General features: G+C 39.3%; 1 protein-coding gene across 2 annotated transcripts in view; it reads left to right on the top strand.

Moving 5' to 3' along the window:
• JMY (junction mediating and regulatory protein, p53 cofactor) overlaps nt 1-18,531 on the top strand; it is a 79,330-nt gene that overhangs the window by 34,700 nt on the left and 26,099 nt on the right. For both annotated transcript variants that reach the window (XM_066988488.1, XM_048079532.2), the window contains exons 3-5: nt 5,738-5,888; nt 8,004-8,173; nt 17,863-18,028. In XM_066988488.1, coding sequence (XP_066844589.1) covers nt 5,738-5,888; nt 8,004-8,173; nt 17,863-18,028 — 487 coding nt within the window. The remainder of the gene's footprint in view (nt 1-5,737; nt 5,889-8,003; nt 8,174-17,862; nt 18,029-18,531) is intronic.

Genomic DNA, 18,531 nt, shown 5'->3' with positions numbered 1-18,531 from the left:
AGCGTGCCTACTAGAATCTACATCAGTCAACAAGCCACTAGGCGCTAGGGCTGTTGCTTCGCAGCGATGCTGCTTCTCACTTGCACAGCACAATCATGCAAAGAGGCCTCTTGCACTTCTCATTCATACCACAAGAAAATATAACTTAAAATAATTTGTCCGCGGCTTCGGGAGGTCCTTGTCTGCTCCCGTGGTGAGCAGCTGAGAGTGGAGACCCGTCCGAGGAAAATGCTCGGGGTGCACCTAGGGGCGTCTGTTTCACAGTCGATCCCACAGCCGAACAGAGCGGCTCCTGGCGCAAGGAAGGATGCTTTTATAGTTTTGTATAATTACAATAAAGAGATGCATCGCAATAAGGAGCAAGTGTGGCATTGACCATTTGTTTCATGATTTGTTTTTTTTGCCTGAGCAATTAAACCTTACACACGCTGTTGCTCTTTCACATCCCAGGATATCTAATTCCTGTGGCTCTAGGGGCGCTTGCGGCAAGTAGATAGTCCAGTCTTTGTTATCTGCTGGGCTCCCCACCAGACATGTCATGAACGGGTCATTAGCACTAGCCTGGGACAGGCACATCGCTTCTTGTCCTGTCATGTTGGCGAGGGTGACCCAGATGTTGCAGCGTGGTTGGATGGAGACCCAGGGCTGGCAATAACCGATGACAGTGGCGATTGTGAGGAGGAGGCCAACCATGGCCTTACCCCCCTTGCTGGTACCCATCTTGGTCCGTGACCTGTGGAGACACAAGCATACCCTCGACCCCAAGTTATTAGAGGCTGGGGTCCCTCCCAAAGACCTGTATTTAAGTTTTTTACTATTACTAAGGCCTGCTCTGACTATGGCACCCGTGACAGCGCGGAATTCATATTTTTGTAATGTTTTACTGTGGGCGGTACCTCTTTGTGAGGAAAGGGTAATGATAGGTGAGTCATTACATGAAGTGCCTTTCCCAACCTGTTCTGTGGTGTTTCCTGGGTGTCTCCCCCTTTTTGTTTATTTGGCAGTGTTTTCAAGGTGCGATGTGTGCACTCAACAATGGCTTGACCCATGGGGGAATGAGGAATGCCTGTGATGTGTTGGATACCCCAAGTTTGAAAAATGGTTTGAAGGGAGTGACTACCATAGGTGGGGCTACTGTCGGGTTCTATTTCTTTTGGGATGCCTAGCACCACGAAAGCAACACGGAAGTGAGCCTGGACATGGCGACTAGTTTCACCCACCGCAACTGTCGCCCAAATAGCATGAGAGAAAGTATCTACCGATACGTGAACATATTTCAAGCAACCAAATTCTGGAATATGCGTTACGTCAGTTTGCCATAACTGTAAGGACCGTAGACCTCTATGGTTTACCATTAAAGACAGGGTCGAAACATGTTGTTGACAGTCAGGACGTGTTTGGACAATCAATTTGGCATCAGTGATCGATATAGTGAATTGTTTCGCCAAGACTTTGGCAGATTGATGGAAAAGGACATGGGATAACCGAGCTTGCTCCAGCACCTTAGGCACCAGGGCAGTCAGGGTCATATTAGTTAGCTGGTCAGCGTGTGTGTTACCCTCTGCAAAAATACCAGGTAACATGGTGTGACTCTGCATGTGAATAATACAATACAGGTGCACTCGCTGCTCTACCAAAAATAATAGCTCTTTAAATTTTAGAAACAAGTTTTCCTTCGGGATATGTCTGAAATGTGCCCTCTCATTGCGCTGAGCAACACCTACAGCATATTGCGAGTCTGATACAATATTCAAAGGTACTTTTTTTTTCTTTTTTCCTTTTTTCTCTTTTTTTTCCTTTTTTTTCTCCTTTTTTTTTTTTGTTTTCTGGCTGTAATGTCCTCGATCACTGCATTGATTCGTCGCAAATCATGCAGTAATCTCCATTTCCCACTCTTCTTCTTGATAACAAACACTGGTGAATTCCATAGGCTGTTTGTCAGAACAATATGTCCTTGTTGGAGTTGTTCTTGAACCAAGTCCTGCAGACTACTACTCAGAAAAGAATCAATTGAGCAATTCTAGTTCCCTTTGATATTGACAATGGTGGAGACGGTGTCCAAGCCATAGTTTGGATTTGTCCATTATAATCGGCATCAATTATCCCTGGCAAAACAAACAATCCGGTCAAAGTTGTACTTGATCGTCCTAGCAGCAATACACTACAGTCATTCCCAATTGGTCCTTTGACGTTCAATGGAATTTTATGAACGTGAGTACACCACAACGTGGCGTCTGTTACTGTGGAGGCATCCACTCCGGCACTCCCTCTGGTTCTTGCTGAAAGGGTGTCCACGGTGGTAACCGTGGCAGCGGGGCTGCAGCGTGGAACCCTGCTGCACCGTGGTACTCCATGGGCTGCAGGGGGACAGCCTGCTTCACCATGGTCCTCACCACAGGCCGCAGGGGACTTCTGCTCCGGCGCCTGGAGCACCTCTCCCCCTCCTCCTTCACTGACCTTGGCGCCTGCAAGGCTGTTCCTCACTCCTCTCACTGTCCCAGCTGCTGTGTGGCACAGAGTTTTTTTCCTTTTTTTTTCCTTTTTTTTTTTTCTTTTCTCTTTCTTACATCTGCTCTCACAGAGGCTCAAACAACATCGCTTATTGGCTCAGCTCTGGTCAGCACCGGGGCCCTTACCTAACATGGGGCAGCTTCTAGATTCTTCTCACAGAAGCTACCCCTATGGCCCCCTGCTACCAATACCTTGCCACGTAAACCCACTACATTCCAATATACTCTCACGTTACAATTATCACAATCTTCACAAACTTCACATACATAAAAAAAAAGAATTCCCCACACTAAAATAAACATAACATCATCACAACACCAACGAGGTGGACAATTTACACACACACCACCCCTCATCCCTTCACCACACTAATATGAAACATTCCTCACAATTGCTGCTTTCTTAAATTCTTCACAACTATTACATTCATAAAAAAAAAATCCAGTCCATGTTTTGCCCATTACTTCTCTCGACTATCATCCTTATCTCAAATTCTTTGAGCCCCATGTTGGGCAAATAAAAACCATAAGAAGTTATCACGGATTTGGGGTAGGAGGTTTAAAGAAACCAATCTTCCAGCAGTATCGGACAATAAATGGCACAGAAACTATAGTAATGCTGAGTGATACTGGAGCAAACGATTTGTGAATAGCATATGCCAACAGAAATGTGCCTGTACCAGCAGCCCTTTTAGATCGCGGCGATGATTCACTGAAACCAAGTTTGAAGAGAACTGCAGTCATATCCACACCACTTAACACAGCCAGGTAGAAGATTCCTAGAGATCCTAATGAAATTCCAGCGTGGAATGAAAGCCCTACAGCACCATATTCTTTGAAAACTTTCTTCAGCTGCTGGGATTAATTGAGTTTGTGTTCACTGCTGAGGTCTGTGGCTGCCTTTTCTGGGGGATCCACCCACATCCTTGGCTGAGCTGCCAGCGGCAGGGGGGGGGCGGGGGCCAGCCCAGAGGGGTGGGCAGCAGCGGTGACGAGTGGGGGCCCGGAGCTGACAGCGGGGCGGGTGGCGGCGCTGGCGGCAATCATACGGCACCAACAACTGACCCGTCATAATGTTTTCTAACAGTGGCTGAGTAAATGGTGCGTGTAATCAATATGTAGGCACAGTCTTTCTTAATTCTTCAATTAGGTCCCAGTGGAAGGCATTATATTCATTTGGACCGTTGGGTCGCACCTGTACCGGGAAAGCCATTCCCACTGATCCCCGTCCTTTAGCGCTTCCTGGCGCACCAGCTCCCATCGTTCCCGCGGGTCGAAAGCTCAGGCCCCGAGGGAGACATTATCGGGGGCAGGCAAGGCGGGAGCTGAGGGGGGTCAGCGGGAAGGGGCTCTGCGGTGGTGGTCCGCAGCCCTCTTCCTTGTCATCCCCCAGGTCTATCAAACTGCACCACTCTGGTGGCCTTGCAGGCTCTGATCTCGGTTCGGCTGCTGTTACTGCCTGGGCAGCGGCGTTCTGTATTTCCTTTTCTGCCTGCCATGATCTTAAAGTCTCAGTCACCAGCCGCCACGTAGTCATCACCTCAGCAGCATTAGTATCCCCACTGGATGCTGCTTCCCGTATTTTTTCCCCTACTTGGTCCCAGGTTTTTACATCAAATACTGAGGAAGCCATTGAGGGGAGCCCTTGTTTTCGCAAAAATTTCAATAGCTTTATCTTAAATGGATCGTTTTTTACTCCCCTGGCTATAAGGAGTTGCGTTAGTAGTTTCACTGTAGCCTCTTCCTCTGCCGAAAGGCTAGCTCCCACGATTAATGCCCAGCCGCTCACCTGTCCTTCAGGCGATGGCCCGGGGCTGAAGCTGCAGTCCAGCTGCGAGCTTGACTCATTCAGCTGGGTTCCCTTCGGACGCTCATACAGTGCTGCTCCTCCCTATCATGTCGGGGTCACCATTTGAAGGGGTGCAAGACACGGACTCCTGATGGCTCTTGAACAGGAGAAGTTTATTGCCCTTTTTCACTACTACATATACTTTCCCCGTAGCCCCACGTGCTGTCCACGCGCCCAAATCTGTCTTACACCTGGTTAGAGACCCTCAGACACACGCCTTGAGCCAGCCAGCAATTGGCCACTGCCCAAAGCTCATCTTTAACACTGTAGCCAGTATACTTTATCTCGCCCTTGCTCAAGTTTTTGGTTCTACCGCTGTTTTCCTCCTTATCTCTAACTCAGGGATGTGTGAAACAGCACAGAGCTCCCTGTGAATTCCTTTCCCACATATAGAAGTAGATCTTGAATGTTGTAGTAAACCTGTAGAATGGAATGGTTTTTCGAGATCAGATTGAAGCTTTGTGAAATTGAGATGAATATTTGAGACATTAGAACTTCAGGTGAAAATACCTGGTTACACAGAAGATTATGAGTACTTTTGGCTTTTTTTTTTTTTTTGTGTAGTGAGGTACCTTCTTGACTGAGATAAATGAAATATTCAAATATATGAATATGAAATAGTATTTGAAAAGTAATATTCAAATATTCAACTATAAAAATATAAAAATATTCAAAATCAATGCTTTGGTATTGCAGGATCAACCTTAAATATTTAATTACTTAGAAATACAGTCTGTTTTCTGCAGTGGGACTACTGATAACCTTAACTTTTAAAGAGTGAGTAAAAAATCAGTTTGGGAGAGAAAGCTATAAATTTTATGAATTTTAAAAAGAAACTTCGGATCTTTTACTGGCTTCTTGTAGTTACCAAATTGCTTTGGTCTTAGGAATGAAAAAGTATTTGAATTCCCAGTCCCTGACTCTCCAGAGGGTCCCTTTCAACCTCAACCACCCTGTGATTCTGTGTAAAACCGATGATTACTTCCCAGCACCCCAGCACATTCCCTGTTTCCAGCTTCATTCTGACCTAAGAGATTTAGTTTACTTCAGACCAGAATACCCCAGGCTGGAAAAAAGCCTGCATAAAGCCTGCTTTTTGTCTGAACATATGATATTTAACAAAAAGTTATTGGTAAATCAGATTTATATTGGAGTTTGTTGTGCTTTCAGTAAAAATAGTAACGAAACCACAAATGTACTTTTTCAACAAAAACACTTTTTTCTGTTGAGTAGGACACATAGTGATCTGCTGGTGGTTTTCTCTCCTTTTTTTCTTTCTTTCTTTAAAGTGTTTTCTTAGCCACACTGAAACTGATCGCTGTTTGCAAAATAGCAACAATTTAATCGTGTTGTTAATTATGGTCTGATTTATTTTCAGATCTCAATAGCGAATGATTACCTAGGCCCCAGAAGAATTGAGAGTCTGCAAAAAGAAGATGCCGATTGGCAGAGAAAAGCCCACATGGCTGTGCTTTCTATTCAAGATCTTACGGTTAAATACTTTGAAATAACAGCTAAAGCACAGAAAGGTAGTTATTTTCTACTATCCTATACTTCAAATAAAAGATCTTTATAGTTTATTTAATGTTTGTCATGCTCTGTATTGCATTGTGTGACTTATTTTTTTAATCAGTCTTCTGTAAGAAAAATGCAGTCATCATTCCCATTTGTTTTTTCCTTTATGTCTATTTGTATCTTTCACCAATAAGCCTTTTCAGAACATCATCAGAAGCAGGCAGAACAGAAATTATTAAATAAAGTTTCACAAGCATCTTCTCAGCGTGATTTTATTAGCTGCATTGTACATTTGGAAAAGGTTTAGGGAGCACAGAGTCCCTGATGAATACTGTCTTCTGTATTGGTTATGGCAGACCGCAGTCGTAAGTGTCTATTACCTTTCAGTTCATTTCTTTTTCCTGTCTCCCCGGCCTTTCTGTACATTTTTTCATAGTTCTAAATACCGAGTAACAATTCGGTTTAACTATTCAGTGAAAACTGCTCTGCTTGGAAATCTTTATGGATACAACCTCTGCGGCAGTTTTACTAAACGAGTTGGTGCAGTTAAACAAGGCTGTATGACTTGCATAGACATCTGTATTGTTATCCTTGTACCATTTTAACCTAAATGGGTTAATTAGGGCAAACAAACCTCAGGGTGCGGTTTCATGTTACCTATTTTAGTTTGACTGTGGGCTACCACTTGCACAGTTTATGTCCCACTCTTTTCCCTGCCTGACTGCAGGTTCCTGTCTCTTTGCCTTTAGTGATAGTGATTGTACAACAAGATGAATGAGCTGTACCCCGGGAGAAAATCTTTTTTGATGGGTAGGTTTCCTGTCATCTCCCTGCATGACTGCTAGATCTGCCTCAAGAGAAGCAGTCACTCACTGCAAAACAATTCCTTTCAGTGACAACCCAGGTTAAGGATAACATGAAACTCCACCTTACTTGGAAAAAGTGACTAAACCAGTTCAAGCATGTTGGCATTTAATTAGAGCAAATTCTAAATGTATTTAGTTCCTTTTCTAATGTGATAAATGTGCCAAGTAAAATACCCCCCTAGTTAATAAAGAATGTATATTTATAGTTACTTTATTTTTTTCCACATAATATTTTTATGTACAGCTGTAAGGATTGTGAGAAAGAACACTGGGAAACAAAATGTCTGGAGATTATTGACAACTGTAGAACTTTGGTGTGCAGGTTGTTTTCTTGTTTTGCTATGTCTTTTGTTTTTGTTTTTTTTCAAATGTGTGGGTTTTTTTGGCCTCCTCCTGATTTTAGGGAGGTCTTATATACCAAAATAATAACACATGACAGGGGAAAAAACACGTGACTACAAACAGGTATTTATTACCAATAACAGCATGTAATATCTTTTAACATCTAGGGACCAAATGCTACCCTTTTGGTTGAGTTTCATGGCTTTTGCTTTGCAAAGCTTTTGCAAGTACAGCATCGTGTGATTGTTCTGTATGTTAAAAACGGTGAAAATCTCATGTGTATTAGCTCAGGTGTTGTCTGGGGCTCAAAAAGAGAGTCTGAATCAAGGGCAGATTGTACTTTATTAGTTAATTTAAGTTAACTCTGTCAAATAACTTGCATTTTGATTTTTTAATTTTTGTTATTTAAATTCATTATTCTTGTAGAATTGTAATTGACTTGAAGATGAAATTTTTGTTTTAAATTATAATTCTTGTTTCACTGTGCAAATTTCTATTAAACTTACTACTGCAATGTAGAATTTATCAAGGGAACTGGAGACCAGTATGTGATGATAGAGGTTTTCTGAAGCAGGGGAAATTTGGGATGCAATTTAAGACCACATGGTAACATTAAACAGTGTTTTTACTAAGTCAAGAATTTGAACTTGTGGTTCAGATGTTCAGGTATTATGTATTTAGAATAGTTCCTCTGTGAATAACAAAAATTGGAATTACAGTGATGAAATTATCAACAAATAGCTAATTGTATAAATCCTAAGAATAATTGGATATGAATGTTAGTACTCTGTAAAATGTCTATTCTACTAAGAGAACTCTGTATGTTTTTTGATACAAATGTGTGCATGGTCTCTACAGTAAAATTACTAGAGATTTGAAGACAAAATTGATAAGCTTTCTACTTTTTCTCCCCTTCTGTAGCTGTGTATGATCGAATGCGAGCAGACCAGAAAAAATTCGGTAAGGCAGCATGGGCAGCAGCAGTGGAACGTATGGAAAAGCTTCAGTATGCAGTTTCTAAGGAGACTTTGCAGTTGATGCGTGCTAAAGAAATCTGTTTGGAGCAGAAGAAACATGCATTGAAAGAAGAGGTAAATTTTCATAACAATAGATAGAAAAATTAAACATGCAGAGGAAAAAAAAAGAACTGTAAAGAGTGTTAATGCACTTGAAAGTCATAATTTTTCAGCCTTTAATAATAAAAGTCAGTATTTTAACATTCCCAGCATCCTACCATGTTAGGCGCATCCTACCACGTTAGGCAAATGGAGTTGCAATGTTGGTGTGGTGGGTTTTGTACCTACCACCTATTTATATTTTCCTTTCACCTTTTCCTGTTTAGTCAATCAGGAAGATGGCTTCTACTGTTAATGTTTACAGCAGTCCACTGAAATGAATAGAAGAAAGAGAAAGGGATAGGAACAGAAATATGCTGCTATGTAATCTCCACACTTTATCTCTTAGAGACGTGAACACCTTTTTGGAGTAATTTCTGACAGTACAGATGGAAGAAGTCTGCACATTAGTAATTACATGGATGACTAGCCTTGTTCTACAGCACTTTCTTTGTCTCTGCTTAATCTATTTGTTAAGGCAGTCTTCCAGAGGGGATGGTGGTAGCTAGAGCACTTGAGGAAAGAGTACATGCGTTAAAATTGTGCTTAAATGCCTTAGCAGGAAAAAAAAAATCACATGTATTGGATTTTATTATACCTCCTCAGAGCAAAGGTACTACCAATCCTCTTTTAAAATTCACTGTCTTGTGGATACTAAATGTTAAGAACTTGGCTGTCATACTTATGTTAATGTACATTTTAACCATGGAATTGCTTATTTTAGAGCACTTTCAAATTCATGTTGGCCAGCAAAATTTCACTAACCTGGTGGCTTTGTTATAAAAAGGTTATGCAGAGAACTAAGGACTTTAACACAGTGTAGATTGGTAGGTTTGCAGGCCTAATAGATTATGTACCTATTTTATGAGTTTCTGTAGAAGACAGACAGCTTGATGTTCAAGGAAGAGAGATTAAATGAAAGACCCACAGCATGAAAAATAAAGTTGTCTTCTTTACAAGGCTGTGTTTGTATTTAGAAAGCCAAGAGTTTTCAGAAAACCTGAGTTTATCAGGCTGAATTGATGAGAGAATCTAGCACTGACAGTTGGAAATATTGTATTTAATATATTCACATGTTTAGGCTAGGTGTGCACTGTCTTTCCATTAGCACATTTTATTTTTTTCCCAGTGGAGTCCTCTTGTGAATTTTTGATAACAGAGATTTGGTTTGGTGAATGAATGATTGTTTCAATGTGGAAAAGCATTCGGGGCTGGATAGAAAAACAAATTATGTTACAGTATAGTGGTGTGATGGAGGTCTCTGAAGTGAGAAGTTGAGGGCCTTTTGGGAAGGAGAGATGAGAAACATCCGATGGGTGTGAGTCAGCATGGTGCTTCAGGATTACAAGGTATTGGGAGTTCTGGATCAAAACAAGCTGATGGGGTGATACAAAGACCAGCTTCTGTTCTGAAATGTCTTTTTTGTGCTTTGAGAATGTAATAGCCCTAACTGTGCAAATTTGGATGTGACAAATGTGACAGGGAACCTCATATTGTAGGTGGCAGGATGCAGTCTTATCATAAAAGAAAATGTTTCTTAGCTGGTGATATATTAGCTGGTTGTTTTGGAAGAGATGGCATTGAAAAATAAATAAAAAGATGATTAGATAGATTTTTTTTTCCTTTAAGCTTGAGAAGTGAAGACCTTCCTGCTGTGTTTGGTTACACAACTTTGCTCCTACTGAGTAGGAAAGGGAGACAAATGGGAAATAATATACTTGTTTTTCTTATACTTAATAATCCCTTATTCTCCCAGTCTAAAATTGTCTTTCTGATTGATTTTTAAGAGGGATGAAAAAATATATCCTTGTTTCTGAAAAATGTTCTTGTTTCTGTAGTTTTCATTTAGTGTGTTAATCAAGCACTTTTTTGTCTCCTAAAATGTGTCCATGCTTAAATACCTAGAAAGCTGCTAAATTTTCCACATTATCTTTATAGGTAGATCATCTGCCTCTTTCTCACCTGAGCAGTAATAAAATGGTTTTCTCTATGTATAATACTTTTAAAAGACTTTAATGAATAATTGCCTGTGGAGGAACAGTATCTTTTGATTTTGGTTTCAGTACAGAGTTTTCCAAATACTGTGCAAAACTTTTATTTGGAGATGATGGAAATAAACACAAATACTACAGACTTGGTAAAGCCTGTGTAAGCTGCAGATAACAGCAGCTGTGTTGGAGCAGTACTGTTAGATTGGTATTCAGGAGGTTTGTTAGTGTAGTACATGTAGTGTAGTTCTTTCTGTTTTCTAGTGATGTCACAACAAAGGTGGAGTTCGTTGGTGACAAAATTGGGAGATTTTTGTTATATCATTGAAATGACATACTGGAAGAGATGGATAATCCTAGAGACTAACATAGCGGAAACAGAATGAAAGTACTGGGGTCAATTCTAAATTAGCCAACTGACATAGTAGAAATGATTTGTACATAGCCATGGCACTGCCAAAAGCATGAACAGTTTCTGGAAATATTTCTGACCTTTACAGCCCTTTATTATTCTGCAAGTGTTGGTCTTCAGTTTAAATACCTCTTCTTCTTCACTGGCATTTATAATCTCTAATTTAGTTACAGGAAGCTGTGCTATGTCTGCTCAGCCTTCATTTTGCTAGAAAAAAGCAAGTCAGGAGAGGCTCTATATTCAGTTTATTGACCTGGTAACCTTTTCAGTAACTGCTCTGCTTTGGGCTTGTTTCTTTAATGGAGATAACCACTGTTACATTTATTACAATTGCAGCAATACACTTCTGTCTTTTGTGTCAATGTATCTTTTGAAATAAAACTTGGTGAGCCCTATTGGATATCATGTAGTCCCTGCCTGTTGACAGGCCTACAGAGACCTAGCACCAGCTGTTCCTGTACCATGCTCTTTTATCAGCAAGGGTCTGTAGCATTATGAAGATTGGGGACTGAAATTTCCCAAAGTCCTGGATGCCAAACCTCTGCTAGACACACTACCAGCCCTCTGAGCTTGGTAGGTACATAGAATCAGAATGGTTTTGGTTGGAAGGGACCCTAAAGATCACCCTGTTCAGCCCCGCTGCCATGGTCAGGGATGTCACCCACTAAATCAGGATGCTCAAAGGCCCATCCAAGCTGGCCTTGAACACAGGGATGGGACATCCTCAGCTTCTCTGGGCAGCCTGTTCCAGTGCCTCCGTACCCTCTGAGTGAAGAACTTTTTCCTAGTATCTAGTTTAAACCTACCCTCTCTTAGTTTAAAGCCATTCCCCCTTGCCCTATCATTGCACTCCCTGACAAAGAGTCCCTCCCCAGCTTTCCTGTAGGCCCCCTTTAGGTACTGGAAGGCCACAACAAGGTCTCTCCAGAGCCTTCTCTTCTCCAGGCTGAAGAGCACCAACTCCCTCAGCCTGTATAGCTGATGGGTGATCTGCCAACCAGCTGTCCCAGATGTGTACAACTCAGGGAGACACCGTCATCTGGTTTGAAGGGAGTATGTAGTTGTGAAGTAAAAGAAACCCTGCTAGAAAGTCATGTGAAAAGTTTCTTTAAAGGATTATGTTGATTAATTTACTTGGAATTACCATGTGGTTATTAGAGAAGAATAGCTGGTCTCCTGCTACTTGATCCTTTTGCACCCTCATGTATATTATTTATTGGATAAAACAATATAAAACAGCTAAAGTTGGCAGTTGAACTAAAAATAAAGTCCTCTTTTTAATACTTAATTTCTTTCTCACTGTGACAGTATTTTTTTTTAAAGTTTTTGCTTATTTTCATGCATGGACTGACGACTACTCTAGTCACACATCAAAAGCTGCTTAAAGAAGCTGACCGTGTCAATTATGGTGCCTTTGAAATAACATTAGTGTCATCAAATTTTAATAAAATGCCAATTTTAATATTTTGACTTATCTAAGAGAAATGGAGATTCCCATAAATCACTAATGCACTTACATATGTAGAAGGAATGTAATTGAAAGTATAGAGTGATAAGGGATTTAGGCAGTTTGCTACAGTAGGAGGAACAGCATATGGCCTCTAACTTTGCATGCATAAATATTTGGGATCTGAACAACATCTGTGAAGTCTGAACGGTTAGCTTTATGGTTATCAGTATTTTATTTATTTATTATTTTTGTACCTTAAAGGAGGCTATAATGAGGTGGGAATTGGTCTCTTCTCCCAAGCACCAAGTGATAATACAAGAGGAAATGGCCTTAAGTTGTGAGAGGAGGTTTAGGTTGGATATTAGAGACTTTTTCTTTACTTTCAGAGACTTTTTCTTTACTGAAAAAGTTTTTTCAGTATTGTATTGTATTAAAAAGTTTTTAGAGACTTTTTCTTTACTGAAAAAGTTGTGAAGTATTGGAACAGGCTGCCCAGGGAAGTGACTGAGTCACCATCCCTGGAGGTCTTCAGAAAACATGTAGATGTAGAAATTAGTAGCATGGTTTAATAGTGGACTTGGCAGTGCTAGGTTAAAGGTTGGACTATATGATCTTGGAGGTCTTTTCCGACCTAATTTGATTTTATGATTCTGTGAAAAAAATCAAAAGAAGAACTCCACACTAATTACATATTGAGCTATTTTATTTCCTGCTTGGTACCACTCCAAATTCCATATGCTTTTCTGAATTTTGTTTGAGGGGAATGATGAAAACTTTCATTTTGAGGCAGACCAGAGTCTGTTTTTGTGGGCTGGTTCCCAAGCCTTGTCCTCATGACAGTAAACAGAATCACTAGATCACAGTGAAAATCCTTGGTAATCCTCTAAGTATGTGAAATAGTTTGGACGAATGGAAGTGAGTGACTGGACACTTAAATTCTAACAAGTCCCTTCCTGCATGTACAGGAATTAGTAACTAGTCTTTTTTTTTTTCCGCTTTAGAAGTGTAGAGCTGAGTTCTAAATATTCACTTCAAAACAATTTAATTTATATGGTAAACATTTAGAGATACTTTAATAAAAATTAATTTCAGCAAAGTACTGCTTGGGTTCTTTATTTTTTTTCATAGTTTCATAATTCTGAAAGTTCTTTCTTTTCCTGTACATTAAGCCTGAATCAAAGATACGTCTGCTTCCAATGACTTTGAATATTTAAGCATGTCTTGGATTTCATGACTGTCATTTTGCTTTTGCCTGCGTTGGATGCATTGGCAAAAATAGGAATTTTATTAGGGATTTTATTCAAGAGAGCATGAGTAGCTATTCCTAGAAAAAATAATATTTTTTGTTGTTGTTGTTAGAAATAAATAGCAGTTTAGTAAAGATGCAACAAAACATTTTTTCACCATGGTAGCTTTCCTTGTACCTTTTCGCAGCCATTTTTCTTTCTGTGCCAGATTTTTGGAAAGGCTAAGTAAAAAACTAAAATTGGGAAATCTTTGAATTTTTATTTAAACACATTTGAGTCAATTTTAATAACAGATTATAAATGATTTTGCTTTCTTCACTTCCAATGTTACAGTTGATGGTGGCAATAAAATAACTGCTCAGTACTAGTGCAAAAACAAGTGGTATTAACTGAATTAATAAGCAGATACTTAAATACAGAAGAAGATTTCTAGCAGGGAGTAGAGGAAGGAGTAACTGGAACAGATTTCCAGTAGGAGTTACAAACAGACTTTTGTGGGAGCTTTTTATTGTTTGTTTGTTTTTGCAAAAGCAGAATAAGAACTACAGCAACAACATGGAAATTACTTCAAGAACTCGCTTTAAGAAAGCAGTTATTTTTATATTTGTCTGAAAGCATTCTACGATGGTAGAAAGCTGGATTTGATGACCCTCTGTGCTATATTCTGTTTGTCTATTTTTTAATTAATTTTGTTGTCTGTTCTCTTAGTATGTGTGCTACAGTTCTTGTAAGAGGCTTTCTGTTTTAATCCATTATACCTTTATTACCTGTGGGGGGTTTACAGATGGTGTTTTTCTTCCATAGAACTATTAGGAAAGCTGGGTTCCTGCTTAAGTTCTTCACTTAGTATGAGTGAGACAACAAAGACCTTAAACAATGTAACTTATATTAGGGCTGCAGGGATTAAATTATTTGCTTGAGTGAATGCAGGCAGTTTAGGTATAGCAGGAAATTGAACTCATATCTCCTCAGTTCTAGTTCTTCATCCAATTGCAAGATGTTTCTTTACTGTAATTGCATTCTCACTTTAAAATTCCTGGTATTTTTATCACTATGTTGATCAGCCTGCGACTTTTTTACGTGTTTTCTTTCCTAGCAAGGATGCAGCAAATTACTAGAACAGTTTAGATAACATAAAGAGTCAAACACTCTTAAATTATAAAACAATGCTCAAATTTTCCTAAAAGTGATGATGCTGGTTTATTATCCATATGTACTATCTCATATGAACTTCCAACACAAATGGCTGAAATTAAAGGTCCTAATTTTTCTTTTTCATGAGGCAGTTGTATAGCTAGATTGTATGACATCCATATGACAATATTCTTTTTCCATTGCTGTTGCATCTCAAAACTGAATTATAGTGATGTTGTATTCCTAAAATAGATCTGGTAGTTGGCAGCATCTGTAGCGTATGCTTGCAGGGCTAAGATTTGGTTGCAGAAAGGTCCTTAATGGTGCAGACACTGGTGCAGCTGAAAGAAGTTTGGAGCTGCTATAACTTGATTAGCTGGTACTTTTGAAGATAGTCAGTTTATGACTCTGTACAGTCTTTCTGCAAAATCTGTGGATTTAAATTTGTAAACATCTTTTATTAAAGAATATATATATATATTTGTCAGTGAACTATAAAATTCACCCAAATGTGTGTATATATACATATATATCGTGTCTATTGTATATATACACACGTTTGGGTGAATTTGTCAGTTCACTGACAAAGCCCAAGAGTTTTAAGTTGTGACAGAATTTTTAATGACATCTCTACTGGGTCTGGTTGGGATGGAGTTAACTTTCCCTGCAGCAGCTCATACAGTGCTGTGCTCTGCACTTGTAGCTAGAGCAGCACTGGTATCACACCCGTGTTGTGTCTGCTGCTGAGCAGCACTGGCACAGCACCAAGGCTCCTTCCAAACTCCCCCAGAGCCAGCAGGCTGGGGGTGGGCAAGAGGTGGGGAGGGGACACAGCCAGGACAAGGTACCTAAACTGATCAAAGGGATATCCTATACCATGTGGTGTCACACTCAGCAGTAAAAGCTGGGGTGGGGGGGGGGTGTGGGGGGGGGACCCTCTTGTTATGAAGACGCCTGTCCTCCCAGACAGCCCCTATGTATTGAGGCTCTGCTTCCTGGGACATGGCCAAACATCTTGCTCATTGGTGGGAGGTAGGGAACTTTTTTTTTCTTTGCTTTATGCTTCTGCATGACCTTTGCTTGTTCCCCCCCCCCCCTTTCTTTTCCTTTTAATTAAATTATTCTTATCTCAACCCATGAGCCTTTTTTTTCTTTCCATTGTACTTTCTTTTCCCCCCCTCTTCTTTTGAGGAGGGGCAGAAAGAGAGCAGTTGTGGTGGAATTTAGCTGCCTAGCAGGGTAAAACCAACACAACATAGCATTAATTTGTTGGAAGAAATATCTATGATATATATATATATATTTTTTTTTTTAGAATGAGGAAATAATTTTAAAATGCCAAAACACAGGAATCTCTCTGGCAAATTAACACTATCCCTCTAGTAAGGAAAAACTGGAAGGTTCGAGAGGATCTGTTCTTTCGCCCTGAAATTTGCCATCATCACGTCATTTACTGTTTTCATCACAGATAGTAGCTTGATATGGATGTAGAGTAACAGACTGCCATAGCAAGATGTTTTGGTGTCACTGGACTGATAGACATGAACGATGCGTTATTGATTGTAAGATTTATGATAATCACTTAAAGACTTAATGAGCCTTTCAGGCTGATAGCTAATATATCAAAAATGCATTCAGTAAATAACGTAGTAGAAGGAATTTTAAAAGTAGAAATTTCAAGAAGTTATTCACAGTCCTTCCATCTATTAATCTCACATGGAACAGAATATAATTTAGGGAACTGCTCCTTAGTGTTTAATAAAGCTGTGAAATCCATGTCAGTGAACAATGAAGCAGATGCTAAAAGCTTGCATGCTTTTAAAACAGGGGTAGGATAAAGTCATTAAGTAAAATGCAGTCAGTGTACTTAATATAAAAGGCATCTTAAGAAGCCTTGAGCTGCAAGCTGTCCAGGAGGCTGGAGAACCAGTTTAGAGAAGTGTCACTGCACTGCTTACTACATTTCATCCTCCTGCATATTTGCTGTTGTAACCTTTGTCCAAAAAAGGTTATTGAGTAAGACCAATTTTTGATTTGATTCAGTACAGGTATCTTCCTGGTTTATTATAATTATTTCTAAAAATGCCTGATAAATAAATCCTAGGAAACCCATTTGTGGCTATTAATTACAGTCTTAGTCCTTGAAGAAACCACCAAAAATGTAAAAACCTACTAGCAACTGGTTTTTGAATGTATAGTTTGCTAGTTCTCTTTATTTTTCCTTAGCAGATGTTGCTTTTCAATGAGATAGGTAGATCACAAGTCTTAGTAAAAATCACAATTACTTTCATCCTTCATATGGGAGAAATATAAGACCTTCATTTTTGAGAAGGTAGAGAATTTGAGTGTGTGTCTAACTCTTCTGCATGCAGGTTATAGAGCTGCTTGTCTTTGATTTCCTTCCACAGTGAGCTCATAAGATCCACTTGCATGTCAGTGTTTCTTGAATATGGTCTGATTTGCCAACTGTTGAGCAGTTAAATCTTGTTTTGTTGAATGCATGCTTGCCATAGGTGGAAAGGAGAATGATCTGAGCTCACTTAGGTTGTTCCTTGTGTCTTTCCTGGGTCAGACATATGAGACAAGTGGTAAAATATATAAAAATATTTAAATTACATTTTTTTATCATATGAAAGACTCCAGAAACAGTGCTGCTATAAAATTCTGTACATTCTGATGAGACAGAACTTTCTTAAGCTTTCTGGGTCTTTTTCCTTCCAAGCTGCTGTACTAGATAAAGGTTATGAGATTTTTTTTGAGGAAAAAAATAGGAAAAATAGTATAAAGGGCTGCGGCTTGTCAAATGTTCTGCTTTTCTGCTTTGTTATGCCTTTATTCAAGAAGGTTAACTGCGCAATGCAGGAGAATAAAATACGACAAAATGCAGGAGAATAAAATATGACGAAAAGCACCAATTTACCCCCTTGGTCTTTTTTTTTTTTTTAATTTTTAAAGAAACTCCTCAGTTAAGTTGTTATTACAAGAGGATCAGTACGTGTAATTTTCCCAGTTTCCACCACCTTTCACTTCTTTCCCTTCTTCACCTTTACTGACAATTTTAACTTTATTTTTTTAGATGCTGTTAGCAAACCAACTTTTACACTTTTTGAAGATAGTAGTAATTTCATTATATCTCATTAGAGAATCAAATGGTAGAGTAAATGAATTGTAGGGACATCTCACACTACTCAGTATGTGACTTCGCACTTCAGCAATCACAAGGAGTAAGCCAATGTCTTACCATATGGAAAAAATGTCAAGTATTATAGATGGCTGAAAGTCTGTGCCTGATCAAAACTGATCTTCTCCTCTTGATGTGTTTAATTTTAACATGTTATATTTAGTGTACCAGACTGTATCTAGCTATACTCATAAAGTCAGCGATGTATTCTTCTTATCCTGCAACTGTGTTGTTTTTTTCTCTTTCCATTTAGATGCAAAGTCTGAAGGGTGGTACAGAAGCCATAGCCCATTTGGACCAGTTAGAAGCTGATTATTACGATCTACAGCTTCAATTATATGAAGTGCAGTTTGAGATCCTAAAATATGAAGAGCTACTGCTGACAGCACAACTTGAAAGCATCAGAAGACTGATGTCAGGTGCTTTATGCATTTTAATTAACACATAATCTGTAAAAGATAATTCTCTTCCTAAGAATCTAGTAAAACCTGCGGGAATGAAATGAGAATGGTTTCTCTACCACGTTGAGCTGGATTTTCTAACGTACTGCTAACATTTGCATTTGTTCATAAGACGAATACATACAGATAGAGAAGTTTTGGTATGGTTGTCATTGTCTGTGTTTGGAAGTAAGTATATAAGGTACTATGTAAGGTTTGGAAAACTAAATTCAGGGAGGAAGATATGTCTTAATTACTGGAATTGTCTCATAAAAATCTGCATTGGCATTACTTTTTTCTTCAGAGTGATTAGTTTCCAAAAGATATTCCTGTAAGTCAGAATTCTTCAGCTAAACTTTGAAGCTTGTTGTATTGCCATCTTACTCATTTAGAGCAGTGGTGCAAATACCATGTTTCCAAAACCTATTCTGTATCTTATACTTACAAGCTACTGAAGTTGTACAGGCAAGTCGTACAGCATT

This window comes from Anser cygnoides, chromosome Z (assembly GCF_040182565.1).
Source record: "Anser cygnoides isolate HZ-2024a breed goose chromosome Z, Taihu_goose_T2T_genome, whole genome shotgun sequence".
Classification (NCBI taxonomy): domain Eukaryota; kingdom Metazoa; phylum Chordata; class Aves; order Anseriformes; family Anatidae; genus Anser; species Anser cygnoides.
This window is presented reverse-complemented; position numbering and strand designations above follow the sequence as displayed.